The 20,078-nt window shown below is 54.6% G+C and overlaps 8 protein-coding genes across 8 annotated transcripts; 5 read left to right on the forward strand and 3 right to left on the reverse strand.

Annotated features, from left to right (window-relative positions):
• Positions 1–27: 27 nt before the first annotated feature.
• Positions 28–1,476, forward strand: BJX67DRAFT_389505 (uncharacterized protein; the record flags this gene model as incomplete). Its single annotated transcript, XM_071034509.1, has 7 exons — positions 28–259; positions 339–581; positions 706–805; positions 926–1,076; positions 1,144–1,205; positions 1,246–1,374; positions 1,447–1,476. The coding sequence occupies exons 1-7, from the start codon at positions 90–92 to the stop codon at positions 1,474–1,476; spliced, it is 885 nt and encodes a 294-aa protein (XP_070884285.1). The 5' UTR covers positions 28–89.
• A 204-nt stretch (positions 1,477–1,680) lies between these two features.
• BJX67DRAFT_383049 (GNAT family N-acetyltransferase) lies at positions 1,681–2,491 on the forward strand (the record flags this gene model as incomplete). Its single annotated transcript, XM_071033364.1, has 2 exons — positions 1,681–2,400; positions 2,450–2,491. The coding sequence occupies 2 exons, from the start codon at positions 1,681–1,683 to the stop codon at positions 2,489–2,491; spliced, it is 762 nt and encodes a 253-aa protein (XP_070884286.1).
• Positions 2,492–3,647: 1,156 nt separating this feature from the next.
• BJX67DRAFT_389507 (DUF1996 and WSC domain-containing protein) lies at positions 3,648–5,065 on the forward strand (the record flags this gene model as incomplete). Its single annotated transcript, XM_071034510.1, has 3 exons — positions 3,648–3,979; positions 4,060–4,507; positions 4,562–5,065. The coding sequence occupies 3 exons, from the start codon at positions 3,648–3,650 to the stop codon at positions 5,063–5,065; spliced, it is 1,284 nt and encodes a 427-aa protein (XP_070884287.1).
• A 2,272-nt stretch (positions 5,066–7,337) lies between these two features.
• On the forward strand, positions 7,338–8,812 carry BJX67DRAFT_373366 (major facilitator superfamily domain-containing protein; the record flags this gene model as incomplete). Its single annotated transcript, XM_071031385.1, has 3 exons — positions 7,338–7,539; positions 7,604–8,371; positions 8,445–8,812. The coding sequence occupies 3 exons, from the start codon at positions 7,338–7,340 to the stop codon at positions 8,810–8,812; spliced, it is 1,338 nt and encodes a 445-aa protein (XP_070884288.1).
• A 1,286-nt stretch (positions 8,813–10,098) lies between these two features.
• BJX67DRAFT_383053 (uncharacterized protein) lies at positions 10,099–12,421 on the forward strand (the record flags this gene model as incomplete). Its single annotated transcript, XM_071033365.1, has 2 exons — positions 10,099–10,698; positions 10,772–12,421. 2 exons carry the CDS (start codon positions 10,099–10,101, stop codon positions 12,419–12,421), a joined length of 2,250 nt encoding a protein of 749 aa, XP_070884289.1.
• A 221-nt stretch (positions 12,422–12,642) lies between these two features.
• BJX67DRAFT_373368 (histidine phosphatase family protein) lies at positions 12,643–14,120 on the reverse strand (the record flags this gene model as incomplete). The annotated part of the gene is made up of 2 exons (XM_071031386.1): positions 12,643–13,967; positions 14,018–14,120. 2 exons carry the CDS (start codon positions 14,118–14,120, stop codon positions 12,643–12,645), a joined length of 1,428 nt encoding a protein of 475 aa, XP_070884290.1.
• Positions 14,121–15,017: 897 nt separating this feature from the next.
• BJX67DRAFT_187226 (uncharacterized protein) lies at positions 15,018–16,136 on the reverse strand. Its single transcript, XM_071025266.1, has 2 exons — positions 15,492–16,136; positions 15,018–15,425 (listed from the first exon to the last, which is right to left on the reverse strand). The coding sequence occupies exons 1-2, from the start codon at positions 16,047–16,049 to the stop codon at positions 15,234–15,236; spliced, it is 750 nt and encodes a 249-aa protein (XP_070884291.1). The 5' UTR covers positions 16,050–16,136; the 3' UTR covers positions 15,018–15,233.
• A 1,425-nt stretch (positions 16,137–17,561) lies between these two features.
• On the reverse strand, positions 17,562–19,441 carry BJX67DRAFT_389516 (general substrate transporter; the record flags this gene model as incomplete). The annotated part of the gene is made up of 1 exon (XM_071034511.1): positions 17,562–19,441. The coding sequence occupies one exon, from the start codon at positions 19,439–19,441 to the stop codon at positions 17,888–17,890; it is 1,554 nt and encodes a 517-aa protein (XP_070884292.1). The 3' UTR covers positions 17,562–17,887.
• Positions 19,442–20,078: the final 637 nt, after the last annotated feature.

The raw sequence follows: 20,078 nt of genomic DNA on the forward strand, positions 1-20,078 counted from the left end.
GGGGCAATTTCGGGCGACAGTCTGGGGGTTAATTGACCCCGGTTCGTTCCTCCTGTCTTCTGGAAGGTCCAGGAGGGTGTGGAGGGATCATGATTATCGGTGCTATTCTCCTCGCAACCTCGGAGACGGTGGCTCAGTTGATTGTTCGGAGGACCATCACGGGCATTGAGAATGGAATGAACTCCTCTACTGCGCCCGTCTATCAGTCTGAGTGTGCGCCAGCCAGGTATCGGGGTGCGCTCCTAACTTTGCAGGGGACGTTTACTATTCTTAGTGCCGTTTTGAGTACTGGTAGGAATTCATTCTTTCTTGTGAGGGCTATATTCTGACGTCTGCAGGATGGACTACGGCATGAGCTTCACAGAATCCTCCTTCCAATGGCGCTTCCCTCCCGCCTTCCAAGCGGTCTACGCCATATGCCTAATACTCCAACTTATCGGCTTCCCCGAGACACCCCGCCGGCTCGTGCATCGCGACTACCACGAAGAAGCCCGCAAGGTCATCGCCACCATCGAGAAAAAACCGGCCAACGACGCCGAAGTCGTCCGCACAATCGTCGACCTCCAAGTCGGGCTCGAAGAGTAGCAAACGGGCGGATCATTCCGATTCGAGGAACTCTTCACATGGGGTGGAGAGCAGAATCTCTGTTGTCTCTTTATTACGATTTCAGTTGAGCTGGGACAGCAGGTCACCGGCTTACCATAGACTTGTCATGTTCCAGACGACGATGGGGAAGGGTCGGGATCTGTCTATTATCCTCGGCGGTGCGATTCAATGCACGTACCTCGTTGGTTCTGCGACTCCGGTCCTGCCCATGGACTGATGCGGACGGAGGACGCTGCTGATGTTATGGTTACGACTCTCCTATCGCTGGATAACACGAATGCGGTGTATGGTGCAACAGCGTTTATATTCATCTTTCCAGCTATTCTACGGAATCGGGTGGTTACCCGTTCCATGGTTCTGTCCGAGTGAAATCTCCACGACACGAACGCGCACCCGTATGCAGACTATCGCGTCGGGGTGGAACTGGATGGCCGCGTGTGCTGTTGTCAAGATGACCCCGTTAGCTTTTGGTATGCCCCTCTTCTACCATATAACCCATATTGCTTCTCGAGTGTCGTAACTAATGACGTTGCGTAGACAACATCGGCTGGCGCGCGTTCATCATCTTCGCCGTGCTTAACGCCGTCTTCATCCCAATGGTCTACTTCTTCTACCCGGAGGCCATGGGACTCGATGGAGGATATCTCCTTCCTGTTTGCGAAGCGTGGATTTACTGGAGGCGTCTTCACGTCCAAGTGCGGGAGGACTATTACACCGGGTCAGCATGCGGAGCAGACGGACGTGAATCGTCAGGTCGAGGGGATGGAGGTGTTGCATAGCATTCTTGGAAGAAGCAGATTACTAGATAGAATAATCGTCGTATACTTCTGGATGTGAAAGCAAGAGGGTCCTAGTACTGCAGGTGGTTGATTGCTTTTTCTCCTCTGCTGATGTGAGATCCCCTGCACCTTCCTGCCATGCACGACGACCGGACTTTATTCCAGCATCATCCTCGCCCACAGATCAATCACTCCATCATCACGATCTCCTATTTTTAATAATATTATTATTCTCTACATCGACCCCGAACCTACACCCCCCGCCACAAAAATGCCACCACCCTCCGCGCCCACCATGGCCAACACCCCCTTCACAATCCACCCCCTCACACGCCAGGACTACACCGAAGCCTTCACTCTCGCCGACACCGCATACGCACGCTTCAACTCCCTCCTCTACAAACAAAACAGCTACCCGCCCTCCCGCACCTCCCTCGAGCAACAGACACAGCGACGCCTCGCGACAATCGCCACAATGCCCCACGGCGCCATGTTCAAGGCCGTCGTCGACGCAACGAGCGATGGGGACGATGGGAACGAGAAGATCATCGGCGTCGCGCGGTGGGTCGTCCACGAGGACGACGAAGTCATCACCGACTCTGTAGACGAGGTCGTCGATGAGTTGCTGGGACTGTGTATCCCCGAGATGGACGAGGCTATTACGAGGGGGTTCTATACTATGGCTGTTGAGGGGAAGAGGGGGGTTCTGCGGGTGGGTACGCCTATACCGGGCGGCGGATCTGGGGGATCTGGGGAGGGGGATGTTGGGAAGTTAAGGTTGCGGCGACGGGTTGAGCTTGAGACGATCTTTGTGCATCCTGGGTATCAGAGGCGGGGGGTTGCGAGTGCATTGCTGGACTGGGGAGTTGGGGAGGCTGAGAGGTTAGGGCTTCTTGTTTATTTAGAGGCGACGGAGGAGGGGAGGCCGTTGTATGAGCGGTTTGGGTTTGAGGTTGTGAGGGAGGTAGATTTTGATGCGGGGGATTTTGGGGGGGTTGGGAGGCATAAGTATACGGTATGTTTTCGCTGTCAATTGGAGATATGATGCTGAGTTAATGGGGTAGTTCATGGTGAGGAGGCCGAGGGGTGAGAGGGGGCAGGGTTGAGACGGGGTGCCAGTAGAGGGTGTGGTGTACGAGGTGGTCTTCGATGTTCTGTCGAAATGGTATGGAGCCAGGGGAACAGTGAGCCCATTTCTATTATTACGCCCCTCGTCCCTCAATCACCCTTCCCGTAGTACCGTCTGCGCGCGCAATTTTCTGCCGGCCCTGGCCAGCACGAGCAGTATACCCCCAACAGCTCAAGCCTAAGATCCAGATCTGGATAACAAGCCTGGTTTGTATTACCTATTCATTTTAGGAATTATATCCACAGCCTTCTCCTCCAACGCATAAACGACAGCTTGAATATGCGCTGCAATAGGCGTAGGAATGGCACTTGGATCAGGGTTGTAGAGTGAAAGGCCATACGCAGTGTGATGCCTCACGCATGCATCCAAATACCCATCCGACGAATTCAACGAAATGGGCTCAAGATTGTCTGGCGGAGTCTCGGTCTCGATAAATGATTGTCCAGCTTCTGTGCCTAGGAAGAGCTTCGCGGTGGTCCTCAGCCCGCGTCGCCAGACGGCTCGGTCGACCTCGCTCGATAGATAGCGGGGGTTCGATGACTAGATCGTCCGCAGGATCTGGGCTTCCAATAGTTACTGAGCCCCTCGAGATAGGCAGAAAACTGAGCGTAACGGAGGTTATTTGCGTTCCGTTCGCCGGAACACCAGGTCGAGCAGTGTCTCCTGCTGCATACATGACAACATGCTCGACGAACGAGCGCCCCCGTAGTAGCGGATGGCCCGCCGACCGAAATTCCTCGACAGGGAAATACGCCCCGATAAGGGGATGCGACAGCTCCACCTGGAGCGACGTTGCACGCGCCATGGAGCCGGTATGTTGCCGGCCGTCTCGGGTGCGTTTCAGAATCCCTCTGTGAGGAGCCAAGGCGCCTTTCTGCTGCGATCCCCGCAAATGGTGCGACTGGTGGCACAGCGCCGAATCCTTGAAGGGGTTCACAATGAATGACCCCTGGCTGAAGATGACAAGGGGGGATGAATGCTAAGCGCTGTGCGAAGAGAGGGATTGGGGGCGAGGATGTACTCTGTACAAAACCTGACGGCCCCAGGGAGACGGACGGATGCGTCAGACGGTCATTCGCAGTCATTCCCTTCATTTGCACCTTATACATTCGCTGGATCGACTTCTTTCAACGATGCGGGCTGGAACTCGACATCTTCCGCTCTTTTTCTCATGCCTGGAGCTGGCTTCGGCGTTTTTCAAGGTCCCCTGCAGCACACCCCTGGTGGTCGAGCGGGCCGACCCGATCGTGGACCCAGGGCTGGCGGCCGGCCATGTCCATACTATTATGGGCGGATCCGGGTTCGGGTTCACAATGGACTACAACCAAACGCAGGAGTCGCAATGTAGCTCATGCTCTCCGAAGGCGGACAAGTCAAACTACTGGATTCCTACTCTGTACTACCAGGCTGAAAACGGGAGCTTCACGCAGGTGCCCCAGAACGGGGGGGCGTTGATCTACTACCTGTGCGATGCGATCTCTTCTTGTCCTCGTTAGGATAGCAGTCTCCCTATGGATCGGGAATACTGACCGGAACTACCTATAGACAGCGACCGGACCCGAACAACGATACCATCCTGGCCCCGCCGAAAGACCTGCGCATGGTCGCCGGTAGCCCATACGATCGCAAATACAAAGACACGCCCGAAGCAGACGCGCGAAGCTACGCGTGTCTGGACTACGATGGGCCCGCGAGGGAAGAGACAAACGGACTGCCGAACTACAACTGCCCCGATGGCCTGCGAAGCCAAGTCTTTTTCCCTTCCTGCTGGGATGGCGTGAACTACGACAGCCCCGACCACCGATCCCACATGGCGTATCCCGAGACATACAACGGCGGCGCGTGTCCGGCGTCTCATCCAGTCAAGATCGTCTCCATCTTCATCGAGGTCATCTGGCGCACGGAGTACTTCGAAGACATGTGGTACGGCGACAGCCAGCCGTTCTTGTTTTCCAACGGAGACCCCACGGGCTACGGGTTCCACGGAGACTTTGTGCGTGTTGCCCCATCCTGTATAAAACGTTGGACAGAAGCTAACAGCATTCAGGTCAACGGATGGGACGTCGATATCCTCCAAGAAGCAATCAACACCTGCGACGACGAAGGCGGCGACATCGAAAAGTGCGCCGTGCTCGCTCTGTACGAAGACACCTTCACCTCAGGCTGCATATTGGAGCCCTCCATCGACGAAAAAGTCACCGGCTGGCTCGACGCACTCCCCGGCTGCAACCCCGTGCAAGCTGGTCCCGAAGACGCAAAGCCCATCAAGGACTGCGGTGCCCCCACGGAAATTGGAAAACCCCAGCACTACTATACCGACGTGACTGGGGAGCTGGAATGGGCGTGGATCGGCTGCACGCGCGACAATGTTGACGGGCAGCGTGTTCTCTCCGAGGCTAGCTCCAGCGGCGACGACATGACGGTGCAGAAGTGCATCAGGGCGTGTGAGGCGGACGAGTATACCTATGCGGGCGTCGAGTACGCGCGCGAGTGCTATTGCGGGAATAGCATTGATTCTGCGAATGAGCCGGCCGTTGCGCCGATGGGATAGTGCTTGACGCCGTGTAGCGGGGATTCGAGCTAGAATTGCGGTGGATCGGCGTATATTGGTCTGTACTAGGCGTGTGGGTCGAGCTGTGATAACCTGAAGTATCCCGAGGTCCCTCATTAGCTTGGATGCCTGTATGGAGGGGGATGGTATTGATAGTGGGGTAAGGGATGATGACCCTTACCTGTTGTCTGCTGGGTCAAGGATTACGCGACTGCCGGGAGAGGAAGCCCGCACAATGGGCATAGTCGACATTGTACATATGAAAGATATCCTTTGATCGCTTAAAGTTAGTTAACAGTTCACATCGTCAGGGTTATTACCCTCACTCTGCGGAGATTCCAGACAGTGAACGGGTGACCGCAAGCCCTAGCCGATCGCTGACTTCCCGATTGGGAAGCAAAAGACCGAGGCTGGGCCCGTACCCAGGTCGAATCCATGTCATGGCGAACTGTAAAGCCGACCGTTTTACTGTTCCCCGGACATATAGTGGCGCTCTTTTCGTGATCCGATAGGCTGGAATGGCGAACTTTTCTGGGGGAGCGGGAATTTGCCCCTGGATCTGGTCGAAAGGATCATGCTGAGGCATTCACTCTTATCGGTCTAAGCTCATCGTAGGATGCGAGAAGAGAAGAGTAGATCTTGTATTGTATATAGCGAAGCACTCCACTCTGCCACTTATATAGGCGTCGAATTGATTTGCAAATGCAGCTAACATGAGCATGAACACTAAGATATCCCTCGTTCTCCCGTTCAGTTCCCAGCATGGATGGGCCCCTCTGTCCGTCTTCGAAGAATTTGACGACCCCGCGAGGGCAGTCCAGATCGCGACGGCAGCTTTTCTGGTCCTCGCTGGAAGCTTTCTATGGTTCCTAGGTGGCGGCTTTTCTCGTTCCGATATTCCAAGGCTGCCCTCCATCAACCCCGTGCCCTGGTTCGGTTCGTCGACTGAAGCAAAAGTACGCCGAAAGCTTTCATGCCACGGGAGTACTATAAGACAGCCAGTACATGCTAACATACGTCCGTTCTCGATAGAGAGCGTTCTTAGCCTCGAGTACTCGACTGTTTGCGAGAGCCCGTGTACTCTTCCCCAACGAGGCATACCGCATGCTAACAGATCTGGGCGATGTACTTGTCATTCCGCGTGCCCTGATCGACGAGATTCGGAATGAAGCAAAGCTCAGTTTTCCAGCGGCGACTATGGAGGTATTACAACTATTACAACGTTCCCGTGCCCTCCTCAGAGTTACGTAGCGAATTGAATTGCGCTGACCTCACCTCCTTGTAGGATTTCCACGGCAAGATCCCTGGCTTCGAAGAGATGGCGCAGTTCGGAGGCCCATTGCTGAGAAATGTCGCCCGCAAACAGCTGAAGAGTAGTACGAAAGAGCAAAACACGTCTCAAGGCCCTCGCTGGTATCTAGGTAGGTCTGTTATCGATGAATCCCCCATCCGAGATCGGTGTCTTACATTGTGCCCCATTCAAGGGAATCATGCCGGGGCTCATATACAACCAATCAACTCGGTTCTCAAGACGAGCTATTCTGCGACGCACGTCATCTACCTGGGCTAAAACGGAGAATTCGGCTTCCAGAAAGATCACCCAGCCAGACCCTTTTTGGGACTGGATGGATTGGACCAGGTGTTGTTGCTGGGCTTGGGCGAACCGAGTGGCGGACCGGCCGATCACGAAGAATGTGGAGTTTGGCCGGAGCTGAACGAGGCGCGCCAGGGTGCCGGGTCCAATGCCGCTCGTGGCGCCCGCAAAGACACAGACCGCGTGTTCATGGGAGGCGGCGCGTGCATTGCACTGTCTGACGGTTGGAAGGGAGACCATGGTTCCAAGGTTGCGATTGTTGATCTTGCATCCTCCATACTTCCTCCCAAGGTTCGCTTGCGGGCTTTAAAGTAGAGTCTCGGCCTTAACTCCGCTGCTTGGCGCGATCGTCGGCAGCCGCGGCCTTTTCTATCTCTTTTGGGATGAAAATGCCGCCTCCCGCACGATGGACTGGGATATAACTGGAGTTACGCCCCATGTGTGCGGTCTTACTTGCTATGTCCGCCCAGTCGGGCAGGGTCCTGACTCCCATCATGGATGACCATCCTTTCCAGGGGTTGTCGATGGGGAAAACACCGCGGAGTGTTAAACTTCGCGCACTCAGCCCCCAGCCCCAAGCTCGTATTTTCACGACTGACGACGACTTCGCTTCCCTCTCCTCAATTGTGTTGCCTGGCCTTCGGCTGACTTGCACGTCAAGTTCGTGTTTGCATCGCGATGGCGACCAACATCGACACTGCAACGCCCCCATTCGGCGACTCTGCGGACGAGAAAGGCGGGCCCTCGTCCGCACCGTCATCGGCATCCTCACCTCCTCTCGCAACAGGCCAGGCCCCTCCTCCCAATCCCGCCCCAAACGGCGGCATGGCGGCCTGGCTGCAGGTCATGGGCAGTTGGTTCATGGTATTCAACACGATGGGTGAGTGTACCTACCGTGTCGATCATACGCTTGATGGATCTCAGCTGACTTTGACCTCAATCAGGTATCATTACGACGTTTGGGGACTACCAGGCTTACTACGAACGTGGCCTGATGTTCGAAGAGACTTCGGCCAACATCTCCTGGATTGGCTCCATTCAGTCGCTCATTGTATTCGCCTTTGGCGCCGTGGTGGGGCCCATCTATGACCGGGGTTTCTTGAAACTGTTGATCGTGGTGGGTGCCTTTGGTCTCGTCTTTGGGCACATGGTCTTGTCAATTTGCAAGGAGTACTGGCAAGTTGTCCTCGCCCAAGGCTTCATTATGGGCCTTGGGGGAGGCTGCCTCTTCGTCCCTGCACTCGCCGTCATTCAACCCTATTTCAGTAGCCGGCTGGGTTTGGCACTGGGGCTTGTGGCCACTGGGAGCTCGCTGGGTGGCATCCTATACCCAATTATCTTTATCAATCTTATCAATCAAGTGGGCTTTGGATGGACGACCCGCATCATTGGCTTTATTGTTTTGGGGACAATGATGTTGCCAATTGCTGTGTCAAGAATGAGAGTCAAACCGCCTGCCGTGCGTAAAATGGTGGACTGGACAGCCTTTACAGATGCGCCTTTCTTGTTCTGTGTCCTCGGGTGCTTCTTGGGATACGCTGGCTCCCAGGTGGCGTTCTTCTACATTCCATACTTTGGAGAGGCAAATGGCTGGGTCAATGGCTCACTGGCCCTATACCTCCTGCCAATCCTTAATGCCGCTTCCTCCATCGGCCGTGTCCTCCCCAACTGGTTAGCTGATAAGATGGGTGCAGTCAATGTCATTATTCCTGGTAAGCTACTCCAGAGGCCACATTCCAGCCCTTCGTCTTGTTATAGCTTAGACGCTAAGAACTACTTTCACAGGATCTCTTCTTGTTGGTGTCGTCCTACTCTCCAATCTAGCAGTAAGCAGCGCAGCGGGAATCATTTGCACGGCCATATTCTTTGGCTTCCTGTCTGGTCTCTTCGTTGCCACGCCGCCATTACTTTTCATGTTGTTTACGCAGGATAAATCCAAGCTTGGAGCCCGCATGGGCGTGGCGTATGGTATGCTGGGTCTCGCCGTCCTACCAGGAGGGCCCGGTGCGGGAGCCGTTCTCCAGCACGACTCGAGTCGTCTGGATTGGACCGCAGCGTGGACATACGGGGGAGTTCTCCCCCTCGCGGCGTGTGTTGTGTTCTGCCTGTTGAGGATCCAGCGCGGCGGGTTTAACTTGGCCGCGAAGGTTTAGCTTATGATGATCGGTTGCGTGATGGGGAGCAACTTTACAGCCGCGATAAATGATGAAACCGTCTCTCCATTCCCACCTCTCATGTTTCGAGGTCGAGCACCGATGAGCAGGACAACGTTGTAGTTTAGCGGCGCTCCGAAGTGAGCTCGTGTGTCTGAATCGATACTCGTTCCCGATATGTCATCTTGTCCATTTTCCTTTTTCGGATCAGCAGATCCCTGTTGCTGAAGGTTCTTCAGCGCCACATCACTGTGCTTGCTGATTGCTGGGTCAGCGTCCAAGACGCACCCCATGTTGGAACGGGAACGGGAACAGGATTTTGACGTTCGGGGGAAGCAACCAAAACTGGACGCCCAACCAGAGTGTCAAGATTGATCCGATGACGATCCTTCCCGCTGATCCTCGGTGAGCCAGACCATCATCATCTGCATCAATATGAGAGGGTCCACTCACCTTCCCAAGAGTTGCATACGAGGAGTGAGACAATGATAACTTCAGCTTCTGCAGGGCAATCACGCCAGGAAAACGTGGAGGAGGATCCATGCCACTGTCCATTGTGGGTACACCACACGTCTTTACTTTTCATACTTTTCATACTTTTTTCAATGTACTCAACAAGAAGGGCCTGGGTCAAAGAAAACATTGGAAAAACCTCCCCATTCCCTTCAGGTATCCTTGCTGCTTCAACCAAACCCTGATTCAAGTGCTCAGCTAGTGGTGGTAGAGTTATACCAGGAGCTGTCTTTTATTCCCTATCCAACCGTCTCCCCATCGCAACTGGCCTTAATAGATCGGTTATTTGCCGTAAGGGGATTCTTAGCTGTGATTTGCTGGTAGGTGAAGACCTGGAAAAGATCTGGCTGCATTTTCCGTGAAGGAAACTCTATATGCTTTAAGATATCTCATTACTTTTTCTTCACGGCCTTCATTGGTTTGAGAGGCGTATTTTCCACGCGCAGGATGCGTGGCCCCGTGCCAGGGATCCATGGGGATGCATCGGAATTAGTGGATTTAGGCATGGTGGGTATAGGATAGCTGATTAATGACCCAGGGTAGAAAAAAAGTGAAGAAGCGTTCATGATAAAGATGTGTGCTGCACCCACAATAGAAAGCAGTATGGGTGCCACTGAAAGGCATGGATACCATCGATGTGTTCGTATCGCACCTCTGATCCACGCTGACACACCACCCCACCCAGCCCTGGACCGGAGCCCTTCTTTTCGTTTGCACGGACTATACTCATTTCCTCCTCGCTGGGCACCGATCCGGCATTCGCCTCACGGAGAATGGAAAATGGCATGACTTTGATGGAGTTGACACCGGAGACTTTGGGCGGGCAACCGATGAAAAAGAAGAGGCGCCCCGCGTTTGCGTGTCAAGAGTGTCGGCGCCGGAAAATTCGCTGCGACAGACAAACTCCGTGCGGGCAATGCTCCAAAGCCAATGTGCCCTCGTGCAGTTACGTCTGTGACAGCCGAATAACGCCCACCACGGCCCCATTCGAGGCGCACGATACGCGCTTTTCCGTCCTCCAGCAGAGTGTAGGCTTCCCACTTCCGAGCGACTTTTCCACAGGCTCCTTGGGCCTTGAGACCTCCCGGACACCCAGCGTCACTTCTGTTCATTCCCCCGGCGGTGCTGGCAATATCGGCCCTGCGACGAGTTCGTCCGGGGACGTGCAGTCCATGCTGCCATCCCACTTGTTAGGGTGGAACGAACCGGCTGATGTTGGCGCCTCGGATATGGCATTGGATCTAGCATTGATCCATGGCGGGGATCCTCCCTTGTCCCCTCCATTTCCGGGTGGCAGCAAGTCTCGCATTCAAGGAATGTTCTCCAGATCCCGATACTTGGGTCCAGGCCACTGGAAGAACTTCGCACAGCCGGTGAGTCAGTGCAGAACATCTCCCGAGCTGGGGGTCGTAGTACAAATGCTGATATGTAGGTTGTCGCTTCCAGTCGGCCGTCGTCCAGTCGGTCATGAATATGCTGGAGGCCCGAGCACGTCAGGACAACAACACAACACTTGCAAAATGCAAATCCGCCGCGAAGAAAGTCAAGAGCCAGCGTTTGGCGTTTATCCCGGCGATGGGGAGTCGGCGAGATCTGCTCCCCGAACGAAGCGTGGCCGACCGTTTGCTGCAGACCTATCTACGCACGACCCAATCTGTCCTGGGGGTTGTGAGTGTTCCGTCGTTCTACCGAAGATATGTCGACATATGGAGCAGCTCAACCCCCTCCGATGCTAACTTCGAAGTTCTTCTCCTACTGGTCCTGGCAATAGGGTGGGCGGCGTCCTCCCAGGAACTGGCCGTTTCACGGTCAACCGTTTTGCAATGGATCGACGTCGCCCGGACGTGGCTTGGTTCCCCCATGTACAAAAAGCGACGGGTTTTGGACAGCATCCGTGTCCACTGTCTGTTCACACTGGCATGCCAATTTCTCGCGATTCCAGAGGACCAGTCTTGTTTCGGGACGGCGACCTTGGTGCGCACGGCGATGCTGATGGGGCTGCACATTGACCCGACGCGGTGCGCATTTGAAGAACAACCCTCGACGCTTGAGATCCAATCTCGACGCCGTCTGTGGGCCACGATCCTGGAGCTTGAATTGCAAAGCTGCCTGGACCATGGCTTGGTCCCCTGTGTTGGTGTGGACGACTACGACACGGAACTTCCGCTCAACGTGGATGACGCTGCGCTGGACAGTCCATCGCCGAGGACGACGAGTGGAGAAGGAGGAGCCTTTGCATTGCTGGGACAGGACCTGAGCCAACTCACCTCCTGCTCTTTACAACTTCTACTTGCGCAGACAATCGCAGTGCGTCTCCGGATTGTTCGCTTCCTCAATAGCTTCCGGCCGGCCGAACAGCCCTTCGAGCAGGCCTTGAAGCTCAGCGCGGATTTATCATCCCTGATGAAACTCGCCTCGGATCGAATCGAAGCATATCGCATCAGTTGCAGCCCGCCACCGACCTCCTTCCAAACCCAGTTCTTCGACCAACTCCTCCAGCGGACCATGCTGGCTCTTCATCACCCCTTTGCCGCTCGCGCAATAAAGGACCAGTCCCTGTACTACTCTCGCAAAATTTGCTTTGAAGCAACCCTATCCCTACTCTCCCGATCGGTATTCCCCGGCGACGCCGAATTCTATCAGCTCCGGGTCGCCAGCGGCAGCCTATTCCCAGCCGCGTACACGCAGTGCGCCCTCTTCCTCTGCGCAGAACTCGTCGATCAGTCCGACATCGGCGTGCCATCCCCGGTAAACCCGCGAACAGGGTATGTCCGGCGCGAGATGCAAGCCGCCGTCCAGCGATTCCTGGATCTTTTTCTTCAGAAGATCCGGTCAGGAACAGAGACGAACGTGCAACTGTACGCGACCATCCACGGCATGCTGGCCCATGCCGACGCGATTGAGGCGGGGATGTCGGCGTCTCGTACAGAAACGCGGGTTCGCGACGCCGTTAATGACAGTCTAGACACGGTTCATGGGATCCTCTCCCGGCGGGGTGGGCAAAGCACGCATTCGCATTCCGTGGACCCGCAGCCGAACTGGATGGACATCCCGGACGTTCTAGCCACGGACCAGGGATTCTGGCCACCGAGCTAGCTAGCAGATGTAAATCGGCGGCTGCATAGTTGAAGAGAAGGCGCTGGGCGAATGAGGAGCTAAGATCCAATTTCCCGAGTTATTTGATGTGTCACCTGCTCAGGGCGCTGAGCGGGGGGGGCTTCAGAGGGAAACTTCAAGAGAAGTCGCGATCCAATTAATTGTCTTAACTCGATTTTTACTAGAGCTGTCTTCCTTTGGATTTGCAGAGCTGTAAGCAATCAGCTGCTGATGCTGCCCGTGCCCTTCTCCACAGGCCCATTCTCATGCACTGGGGCAGCAGTGGCTCTCTTTCTGAGCATGAGAAAAGCTAACCCTGCTATAATTCCAACAACGCCGAGGGTCACAAATGCCCCAATCACCCCGGCCACGGCATTCGACATGCCTCCTCCACTGCTCCCTTCAACAGAGGCGCCCGCCTCGCTCGCCGTTTCGGCAGTGCAGAAGCCCTGCTCACTCCCACAGATTCTACACCATTCCGCAACAGTTGCGATCGCCCTCTCCTGCATTTCCGTCACAAACTCGGACCAGGGAAGCGTCACCTGCTCCCCACCGAACAGTGGGAACGCCGTAAGCGGTGCGCCGCCATCCGAGCCATTCCTGAACAAAAAGCGGACTTTGAGGTCGTCAGTGTCACGGGGAAACTCGGTCACATTGCCCTCGGTGAGAAGCTCAAACGCCATGGTCGACGCATATACGGGGAGACCGAAGAAATCTGTCGAAGCCGCCGTCAAGTCCAGCAGACCGGCCAGCGCCATCATCGTGTCGTAGCTGCCGGCTAGGAGCGAAAACTTGGTCTTTCCGTGAGAGGTGACGGTCTCGTTGAGGTGCGACAGGATTGCCTGCGACAGGGTCCGCGCACCAATGGCCATCTCGGGCCGAGAGGCGTCAAAGTTCGAGCCGAACTCGTGGCTGTCGGCCAGCGTGCGGAGCTGGAACATCTCTTCACCGGTAACGGCATCTTTGAGCGAGGCATTGTGGATTGTGCCGGTGTTGATCAGATCAAAGATGTCGAATGCGTTCTCGTACGACATGTTTGCCTCGGTGGCGTAGTCGTACACGTCCTGGAGGATCGGCCAGAACTGCCGGTAGAACGAACGCGTCGACTCAACCCGCTCCTGGTACACGGCGCTCTGGGCGAAGTTGTCGGCGAGAACAGAAATAGCCGGACACTCGTCGTCGCCCTTGATCCAGATCGTATCGGGGCTTTCTTTCTCCTCGCCGTGGAGGATAACATACTGGTATCCGTTCAGGGGGTTGGTGTATGTGCTTCCGTTGTTCAGGGTCTGAGAGGCAATCTCTTCATTGAGACTCTCGAGAGGTGGGTAGAGACCCTGGAGGAATGCGGTGGCCGTGTTGAGCAGCACAGCCTCGTCGGGTGCAGATGCGAAGACCTGAGCAGGGAGGTATTTATCCTCGGAGATTCCGAGAATCTGCTTTGCCGAGTCTGACGAAACGTACAGGTCTCGGTAGTCTGAGCCAACTTGGAAGTTCTGCTGCAGGCCAAGGTTTGTGAGCATGTAGCCCGGGTAGTGCTTCGAGGTGCCTAGTATTCGTCAGCAAGTAGCGCGGCGACAGGAGTGTGAGGGTGCTTACGATCTCCATGGCGAGAGTACACAGTGACGCCAAGGATGGTCTCCGCTGATACGGAACCTACGAGGGCTCCAGAAAGGAGAACAAGAGGGAATTGGAGAAACATGGTGATGATGGCTGGGGTACGACTACTTGAGACCGCAGAACCAGAATTGATTGATGGATATGGGAACCAACCACTCTTTATAACCCCGCCTTTGACATCCACCTTGCACCCAGTCACTGCAACTGGATCGCATCTCCATCTTATCTGCATCCTGCAGGCTCATCCGACCTAATGACAATCTGCCGAGATCCTGCCAAGAGCAAAAAACCCGGATGCCCAGCCCGCGGAGACTTTTTCCTCGGAGATGATTCGTTAACTGGAGTGCAAAGTTTTCGTCTCACAGCCTGCCCTTCATCGGTTGTTACCTTCACATGCTCTGTGGCGGCTCTGAGGAGATATTACTGATCTGGCCAGGCAGAACAGAGCTTTTGATAATATCCTTCAGGGTCCGATACGACCAGCAACGCTTTGGAGAGTCTTTCTTGAAACCAATCCCCTTCCTTCATTTGGCTTCTCGGGCTGCTTCATCCAAGGGTGGACCATAGCCAACAATAGTCAGTCCCATGCACCGTCTTAGAATGGTTTCTTAAGGCTAATTTGATCTCCAGCTACTTTTTATAGATCCTGTACTTAATCTGCATGTCTTTTGGATACTATACTATGTAAGTATTAATAAAGTAACAGGTAAGTAATCTAGGCCTCTGTTATGTTGCTTTTTTGGTTCTAGTCGGATATAAAAAATGTAACAAAAGCAGCACAAGCGGTTAAAAAAGATATTCTACATAATTTAGAGTTAAACTAGGCTAGCAGCGGGTAAAGAACGTGACCTCCCCTTCTACTTGGCTGGAGTTTGTATGGGAAGTGACGGTCACTTCCAACTATCCCAGTTACATAAATCACCCCCACGCTGAGTCCACCGTAGGTATGTGAAGGCTAGCTAAATAATCTGTTGACGCAAGGAGATCATATATATTTACTCACAGTTATCGAACTAGTTTTTATTAACATCCCTGAATTTCCAAGGTAGTGAGTGCAGACACCAACATCGCAGAATCAATATTTTTGATATGAAATTGAGCCCATCCATATTCGTTCATTTTTCTGCTTTTGAAGAACTCTCCAAACCCACGAAAGAGCTTCACCGCCCCAGCAGGTACGACATTGGTGCCCAGTTCAAGTGGGTGCTGCGCATGTCCCTGTAGTAGTTGGGCAAGCCCAATCAATACTCGTAGAGGGGGGTGTGCCCTCTGTTGTAACGATTCCTGGGCTAGGGTTGGTGCAGGTTGCTGTTGTTGTCGTTGGCGATGGTGCTGGAATAGTGGTTGTCTTGGTCAATAGACTAGTAAGGATAACAGTGCAGATAGTCTGTGGTGAGGACAGGATTGTTAGTGTCAAAAATCTCCTAGTGTCCCAAAATGTGAAGTGACGTACACTTGTAGTGATGGGTGTATAGGTGATAACCTCCACACACCGACATTCGGTCGTAAATGTCCAGAATTTGGCGCAGTTGCCAGGTGCCCCAGCCACGATGCAGGGTCCGGAACCCCATGCCGTCTGGCCACCGGTCGCCGGACCAGAAATTTCGGCGTGTGTCGCAATGTAGAGTGTTTTGCCGCATACCCGCCAGCTAGGATCCACGGGGAAAGTGCAGGTAGAACCACTGCACTGGTACGGATATTGGCCGGGCGGTCCTGGTACTTGGCCAGGGTTGGTTCCTGTGGGCGGGCTGGTGCCAACCCAAACATGGGTTGTCCCGTAGGTGACTCCGCTAACCGTGGGGAATGTGACTGTCGCCGTGCCGTCTTGAATAGTGATACACACGTTGCCTCCAACGGGTGTGTTCTGGGCGCCATAGACCAGAGGCGTGCAAGTAGTTGGCGGGACATATAGATCTCGAGACGCCAGCTGGGAATGAGGGGAGGCCTGTGCTACACCCAGACAAAGGGCAGTGGCCAAGGCCAGGGCATGGTTAAAGAGTTGAAGGACCATGGTGATCACCAACTCGAGGTCTGGATGTTAAGGGAGATCTGTGAACAAGAGATAGTACAATTTGTCTCTAGGAGGATCGGTCCCAACGGGGAATAAAGAAGTGTAACAAGGAGTAGTAAAGATGGAAGTATTTATATCCATTGACACCTCCATCTGACCATTTGAACAAGCCGGGTTTGCCCAGGTCTGGGCAGGTCAAGGCCATCTTGTATGATGCAACTACCTTCATTCCTGGTCCAGTCAGGCCAAGGGTAGGGGAGATATTGTCTATCATGCAACCATCTTCATGCCTGGTCCAGGCAAGTCAAGGCCATGTTGGATATCGTCTATGATATAACTACCTTCATACCCGGTCCTGACAGGTCAAGGCTACATTAGATCCTGTCCGTCACGCAACCACCGCCATGCCTGGTCCCGTCGGGTCGGGGTCATGTTGGATATGATCAGCACAACCACCTTCATACCTGGTCTGGGCAGACCAGGCGTTTGTCGAAGATTGCCTGTCATGAAACCACCTGTTCCACGACAGGTCACTCGGCCCATGGGTTCGACAACCACGAAATGGAACTTGGCAAGAATCGCCATTGCTGTTGGTTGGCCTTATGTCATGGGGCTACTAATTGACTGACTCCCCCAGAAGATCCATAGATACAGGCTACAGGCTACAGGCTAGTTATCCCCCACAAGGTCGGCTGACAGAGTCCTGACGAGGTAGTTTCCTTGACCGGAATTGATCTCCCGTCAGTGTTTGGTTTGGCTTGTGGATCTAGATTATGATCGATTGGGGATGGGGCTCCAAGATCCATGGGCGGTGATTCCCAACTACTATTACTACTTCCGTCGACGTACTGCCCGGTTATTTCATCTTGTTGGGGAATGATTTCCCATTGTGATAGCTCCGGGAGGGAACAGCTCACACAACGTTGTTTTTCCAAATACAGTGACGTTATTATCAGTATTGGCGCCTGTTGTATCTTATTGCTCAAAGAACGCGACACTAACATCATGGCCAACCAAACCAGCCCACCCACCTGGGCGAGGTGGCCCACCTCTTGGACTCCATTGTGAAGGGTCAGTAGGGAATTGACCAGGTAAGGAGGAACAGATTGTCGATTATTGCTGGAAACACAAGACTCACCCTTGTCCTTCATATTTCATGGGGGACTCGGGTCCTCATAACTACCGGCTCGCTCCGTTGCAACCTCAAGTTGTTGACATCACGAACGAGGGAAACGGCCATGCCAAGGCCGGCTGCCCTTCGATACGCAACCGAACCCGCGACATCCGTGTTCAATAGCTATTCTTCGTCCCCAGATATCCCAACCACCACCTGATCTAGAGTAATAAAGTAGACATGATTAGGTATATATCACTTAAAACTATTAAAGTATCTATCCGACAGTTGTTCTCAGATCGGGTGGCGATATGATTCAATTTAAGGTTCGCCGAGCCGCGGTCTCATTGGCCAGGGATAAAATTGGACCGTCGGCAGAAACAGCCGAATCGGAGGGCTCTGAACCCGCTTATTTAGTGAAGGCATTCTTGAGGCAGTATACATGGAGAAAGAACTATGAACAAAGCGTAGGCCTTCGGAAAGAGTACACTAACTGTAAAAGGCGCACAGGCCTAAAGATAGGCAGGTTCCCGTAGCCTCCGCTTTCTGAGGGCCTACACTTCTATCTGTATGCCTTCTGAGTCAAAATCTGAGGGCTCTTGACCCGCTTGATGAAGCTTCCTAATTAGGTTGAGAGGGTATACCTCAAGGCAGGCAGGTGTGTCTGCAGCGGCCCCCTTGAAAGAGCTCAGGCTACACATCCACACCCACTGAACTCAGCAAGTCAAACCTTCTCCAGGTCCTCGACACCCTTCTTCCCCTCCGCACTAACCCCCCCAAACGCACCCTCCCCATCAAAGAGGACAGCAACCTCCTCCAGACTCCTCCCCTTCGTCTCAGGAAACGCAAACCACACAACCGCAACCTCCACCGCAATCACACAGCAATACACAATATAATACCGCCAACTAATCGCCTCCATCGCCACGGGGTTCGCATACCCATTGAAGACAAGCGCGCACGTCGCGGCGATCTGCATCACGTTCGTGCCCTTCGCGCGCAGATGCGTCGGCAGCACCTCCGTCACATACACCCAGGGGACGGCGTTCATCCCCGCGTTATACGCGAACTGGTACAGGAAGATCATGACCACGACCCCCGTCCCCAGGGAGGTATCGGCGAACCCGCGCTGCTCGTTTACGGCGGAGAGGACCGTCCAGACGACGTAGCAGGCTAGCATGCCAGTTGTGGAGAAGAGGAAGAGGCGGCGGCGGCCGGCGAGGTCCATGAGGGAGGCCATGGCGAGGGAGACGAAGAGGTTGAAGATTGTCAGGCCGCCGTTTATGCGGAGTTGTTGCGGGTCGGAGGTGAAGCCGATGGAGTTCAGGATGAGGTGCAGGTAGTATGCGATTAGCCCGTTGCCGGAGAGCTGCATCATGCAGGGGACCATGATGATGATGAAGAGGCGGTGTTTGTTTCCGGCAGATTTGAGGAATTCGAGGTAGCCTGTGCCGGAGGTGGACTTTGCGGTTTCGATGGAGAGGGTGATTTCTTTCATTTCGAAGTCGACGAGGGGGGAGGAGGGGTTGCCGGCGGCGTGGTATTTTGTGAGGATTTTGCGGGCGTCGTCGTAGCGGTCCCTTTGGACGAGGTAGCGCGGGGATTCGGGGATGAGGTAGACGAAGAGGACTTGCAGGAGGGGGAAGAAGCCCTGGAGGAGGGAGGGGATGCGCCAAGCCCACGAGGTGTGCGTGCCCATGAAGTAGGTGCCGTATGTGGTCCAGGCGGCGAGGAGGGCGCCCAGGTACCAGAGGCTGTTGTAGTAGGCTGTCAGGACGCCGCGGTGGGTTGGGTAGGCGAGCTCTGTGACGAGCATGGGGGATGCCTCGACGGCGATGAGGCCGCCGAAGCCGATGATCATACGCGAGACGAGGAACATGGCGTAGTTCTGGGCCGCGCATTGCAGGACTGCGCCGATGACGAGAAGCAGCGAGCCGATGAAGATGGGGAACCGTCGCCCCATGTGGTCGCAGAGCCAGGGGGCAATGGGGAAGGCGAGGATCTGGCCGAAGATGACGCCGTTGGAGAGCGAGCCCAGACGAGTCCCTGTTGGATGGTCGAAGGAGTTCTGCCACTGGACCATGGACTGCAGTCCGTTCAGCATCGAGCCGTCGTAGCCGTTGGTCGTGGAGGAGAGGTAGGGGATGACCATGGAGAGGTTGAGCAGCAGCAGATGGCGCTGCTTGTACCACGGCGTGGAGTCCTGGGGGAGCACATCGCGCAGGCTCCAGACTGCCGGGGCGTGTTCCACTTCGGTAGAGTGCTCGATTTCGCCCATGTTGAGTTGTCGCTGCACTTGGATCTGAAGGCTGGCATGACTTGTTAATATATACTGTAAAGACTCATTGCAGATCCGTCGTTCCGCGGAGTCTTCAAAAAACAAGCAAGCTTCGACGCAGTGAACCACCCCGCAATCCCCAGGAGTGTCTGGCCAGGGGCGAGGGGAATCTGGGGTCTCTTAGCGTGCTCGCAATGTCACACCATGGATTGGGGTCGTATTCTGACCCTGTCTCTGTGAAGAGCACTCTCGTTGGCTAGGGTCAAAAAACCCCCACACGAGCGTTGCTTTGGTGCTGGAAATATCTCCGAAATTCCGCGACGCCGTCCAGCCCTAACTGGGTTAGGGTTGGCGTCGTTGTTGGATCCTCGTTACACCCAGACAAGCATTGGGTTCTGATGCTCTGCGCCCTTGAAACAAAGGATGGCAGAGTGACACGGTCATGGGATCAGTAATGCCAATGCTCCAGCGCTCAATAAGCTGTGAATCGTGCAACGGATGGGTGATGGGGGACATCTCGGTCCGACACACATGGTAGCTACAGAGCTTCGCGTACAATGCGTCCCCAACTTCCAAAGACAGAAGGCCATCCCATTTATCCTCTTATCTGGAAACCAATGTGGCCCGACACTCCGCG

This window comes from Aspergillus lucknowensis (genome assembly GCF_044049455.1).
Source record: "Aspergillus lucknowensis strain CBS 449.75 chromosome Unknown BJX67scaffold_33, whole genome shotgun sequence".
In the NCBI taxonomy this organism is placed as follows: domain Eukaryota; kingdom Fungi; phylum Ascomycota; class Eurotiomycetes; order Eurotiales; family Aspergillaceae; genus Aspergillus; species Aspergillus lucknowensis.